Source organism: Trachypithecus francoisi, unplaced genomic scaffold, assembly GCF_009764315.1.
Source record: "Trachypithecus francoisi isolate TF-2019V2 unplaced genomic scaffold, Tfra_2.0 Lachesis_group4, whole genome shotgun sequence".
Taxonomy (NCBI): domain Eukaryota; kingdom Metazoa; phylum Chordata; class Mammalia; order Primates; family Cercopithecidae; genus Trachypithecus; species Trachypithecus francoisi.
This window is the reverse complement of record NW_022681469.1, coordinates 14,885,652-14,889,207: the sequence shown is the minus strand read 5'-3', so window position 1 is coordinate 14,889,207 and position 3,556 is coordinate 14,885,652. Positions and strand designations below refer to the sequence as shown.

Sequence of the window (3,556 nt, the reverse complement as noted above, 5' to 3'; positions counted from 1 at the left end):
CTCAATTACGAATTTTTCTTAGGTTTTTATTTTAGTGAAATTCAGATGGATTATGGACTGAAGAAGGCTGTAGAGTCAGGCAAAAAAAAAAAAAAACAAGCAATAATTTAGAAGTTACAATGATTCAAACCTCAGTATACCCTCTTTGCTTTGGAAGAATTTTAAAACATTTGATAGGCCACAAAAAAAACTACAGAGTCACCATAATAATAAGTAGTTATTTATTTTTATATGAAGGTTAAGAAGCTATAAAATATGTTAAACATTCTATGAATATAAGTATATGGTTAGAGTTTTAGCTCTAGTTTTGGATAGAGATCAGTGGTTTTTTGACCCATCATGAAATAATTCGGCCAGCATTTAGATTGAACTAGAATAAAATAGAAAACAAGTGCATTACGCAGAGTAAGGATTCAGTTTTATATATATATATACACTCGTGTGTATGTACTGGGTAGACATTTATTATTGTAGGAATATAGCAGAGTTTTGGAAATTTCCAAATGTAAATAAATAAATCATATGTAACAATTTCACTACTAGGTATATATCCAAAAGAAAGGAAGTGAAAATATCAAAAAGATATCTTCACAGCCATGTTTATTGCAGCACTATTCACAGTAACCAAAATATGGAATAAACCTAAGTGCTCATCAATGAATGAATAAAGAAAATGTGATATATATATTTAAATACACACACACACATACACACACACACACACACAATAGTATATTATTCAGCCATGTAAAAGAATAAAATCCTGCCATTTGCAGCAACATGGATGGAACTGGAGGTCATTATATTAAATGAAATAAGCTAAGCACAGAATGACAAATATTGTATGTTTTCAGTTATATGTGGGAGCTAAAAATGTGCATCTCATGAAGACAGAGAGTAGATTGGTGGTTACCAGATGCCAGGAGGGGTAGCAAAAGGGAAACATAAAGAGAAGTTGATTAATGGGTACAAACGTATGGTTTCATAGAAGAAATAAGACCTAGTGTTCAATAGATTACAAGAGTGACTATAGTTTACAGTAATCTATTGTATATTTGAAAATAGCTAGAAGAGAATAATTTGAATGTTTCTAACATAAAGAAAAGACAAATATTTAAGGTGACAGATAGCCCAAGTACACTGATTTGATCTCTATAAATTAAATGAATATATTAAATTATCACATGTACCCTAAAACTATGTACATCTATTATGTATCTATTAAAAATTGTTAAAAATAAATTTGCAAAAAATAGAAAAAAATACAAATAAATAATATAAATACACATTTATAGTAGAAGAAGGGTGTAGTCTAAGAAAGGTGACAGGTAACTACATTCTGATCGTAAGACAACACAAACAGAGTAGACCTTCTAAGGGTACGAAAGTCAAAACACAGAGATCTCTGTTTAAATCCAGCCAAAGTTGGGGCAAACTGCCATTCTTTCAACTTAATTCAAGATGATGCGATCAGTAAAAATCACAAGTTTAACAAATAATTCATATAACAAAGGCACAAATTGGTGAGAAGACCTGATAGCAGGATCATTGACATGTTTGTCATCCCTCTTTCTATCCTTATATATAGACATAGACACTAGCACACTTCCACATGCATGGATATAAGTACCCTGCAATGAAGGAATACAGAGGGCAAGCATCTGGTGTAATCATTACAAACTGAGGAAAGAGTCCATGCTATGAAGGCAATTTAAGTATTAACATATTTTGAACTGTGATGAAGGTATATTTGAAAATAAGATGTAATGAATACTATAGTATCATACTAACACTGAATTTATCATAGGTGAAATAATTTCCTTGTGTTTCCTTTGTAATGCATAATTTTCTCTTAGTAAGTGACTAAAATCAAAATATAATTGGAGGTGTTTTCTTAGGAAACACTCAAACAATAATACGTACAGTTGCAGCATGCTTAAACATTTGCCTCAGACATTCAGACTTGGTGAAGTCCTTGTTGCTTCTACAGGGAAATGGGAGGAAATCAGACTTCCATCACAGAGTTCCTTTTACTGGGATTTCCTGTTGGTCCAAGGATTCAGATGCTCCTCTTTGGCCTCTTCTCCCTGTTCTACATCTTCACCCTGCTGGGGAACGGGACCATCCTGGGGCTCATCTCACTGGACTCCAGACTCCACACCCCCATGTACTTCTTCCTCTCACACCTGGCGGTCGTTGACATCGCCTATGCTTGTAACACGGTGCCCCAGATGCTGGTGAACCTCCTGCATCCAGCCAAGCCCATCTCCTTTGCTGGCTGCATGACCCAGATGTTTCTGTTTTTGAGTTTTGAACATACCGAATGTCTCCTGCTGGTGCTGATGTCCTACGATAGGTATGTGGCCATCTGCCACCCTCTCCAATATTCTACCATCATGACCTGGAAAGTCTGCATCACTCTGGCATTGACTTCCTGGACTTTAGGAGTCTTACTGGCCCTTGTCCATCTAATGTTACTGCTACCACTGTCCTTCTGTGGACCCCAGAAAGTTAACCACTTTTTCTGTGAAATTACAGCTGTTCTCAAACTTGCCTGTGTGGATACCCACATTAATGAGGTAATGGTTTTGGCAGGGGCACTGTCTGTGCTGGTGGGACCCTTCTTTTCTATTGTAATATCTTATGTTCATATTCTGTGTGCCATTCTAAAGATCCAGTCAGGGGAGGGGTGCCAGAAAGCCTTCTCCATCTGCTCCTTCCACCTCTGTGTGGTTGGACTCTTTTATGGCACAGCCATCATCATGTATGTGGAGCCCCAGTATGACAGCCCCAAGGAGAAGAACAAATATCTCCTGCTGTTTCACAGCCTCTTCAATCCCATGCTCAATCCCCTAATTTACAGTCTTAGGAACAAAGAAGTCCAAGGTGTTCTAAAGAGGATGCTTGTAAAGGAGAGAACTTCATGAAAGCCTGAAAGAATTATAAAAGAGCTGGGTTTAAAGGGCTTTGAGATTACATCTGAACCCATACCTACTCAGGATACATAATCACACTCTAAGGAACCCTTTGCATCTTCTCGAAATGTTCCTATGAGTACCTCCTGAGAAAGCCCATTTTGCTTTCTTCTCTCTAGCATTGAAGGTCAGAGCTGCACAATTAAAAAAATATATTTACACTAGCTGTATAGTGTACATACTTTTAATATAATTATGTGAAATGTTCTGAAAGTTGGAAATAAATGTGCATCTTTTTGTTATGTAAATAGGACTCAAAGGCCAACTTTTGTAGAATAAAGATATAGGCGTTAAGAGAGACTGATAACAAAGTCATTATTTAATTATTTTTCATTTAGAAAGCGCCATATTTAGGCCTGGCGTGGTGTCTCTTGCCTGTAATCCCAGCACTTTGGGAGGCCAAGGCAAGCAGATCACGAGGTCAGGAGATTGAGACCATCCTGGCCAACATGTTGAAACCCTGTCTCTACTAAAAATACAAAAATTAGCCAGACATGGTGGAGCAGACCTGTAATCCCAGCTACTCAGGAGGCTGAGTCAGGATAATCGCTTGAACCCAGGAAGTGGAGGTTGCAGTGAGC

General features: G+C 37.1%; 1 protein-coding gene across 1 annotated transcript; it reads left to right on the top strand.

Annotated features, from left to right (window-relative positions):
• Positions 1-1,962: 1,962 nt before the first annotated feature.
• LOC117073216 (olfactory receptor 2A25) lies at positions 1,963-2,964 on the top strand. The gene has a single exon (XM_033193803.1). The coding sequence runs from the start codon at positions 1,995-1,997 to the stop codon at positions 2,925-2,927; it is 933 nt and encodes a 310-aa protein (XP_033049694.1). The 5' UTR covers positions 1,963-1,994; the 3' UTR covers positions 2,928-2,964.
• Positions 2,965-3,556: the final 592 nt, after the last annotated feature.

Excerpts from the sequence above, each read along its gene's own strand:
- LOC117073216 (XM_033193803.1), top strand. The coding sequence starts at position 1,995 with ATGGGAGGAAATCAGACTTCCATCACAGAGTTCCTTTTACTGGGATTT.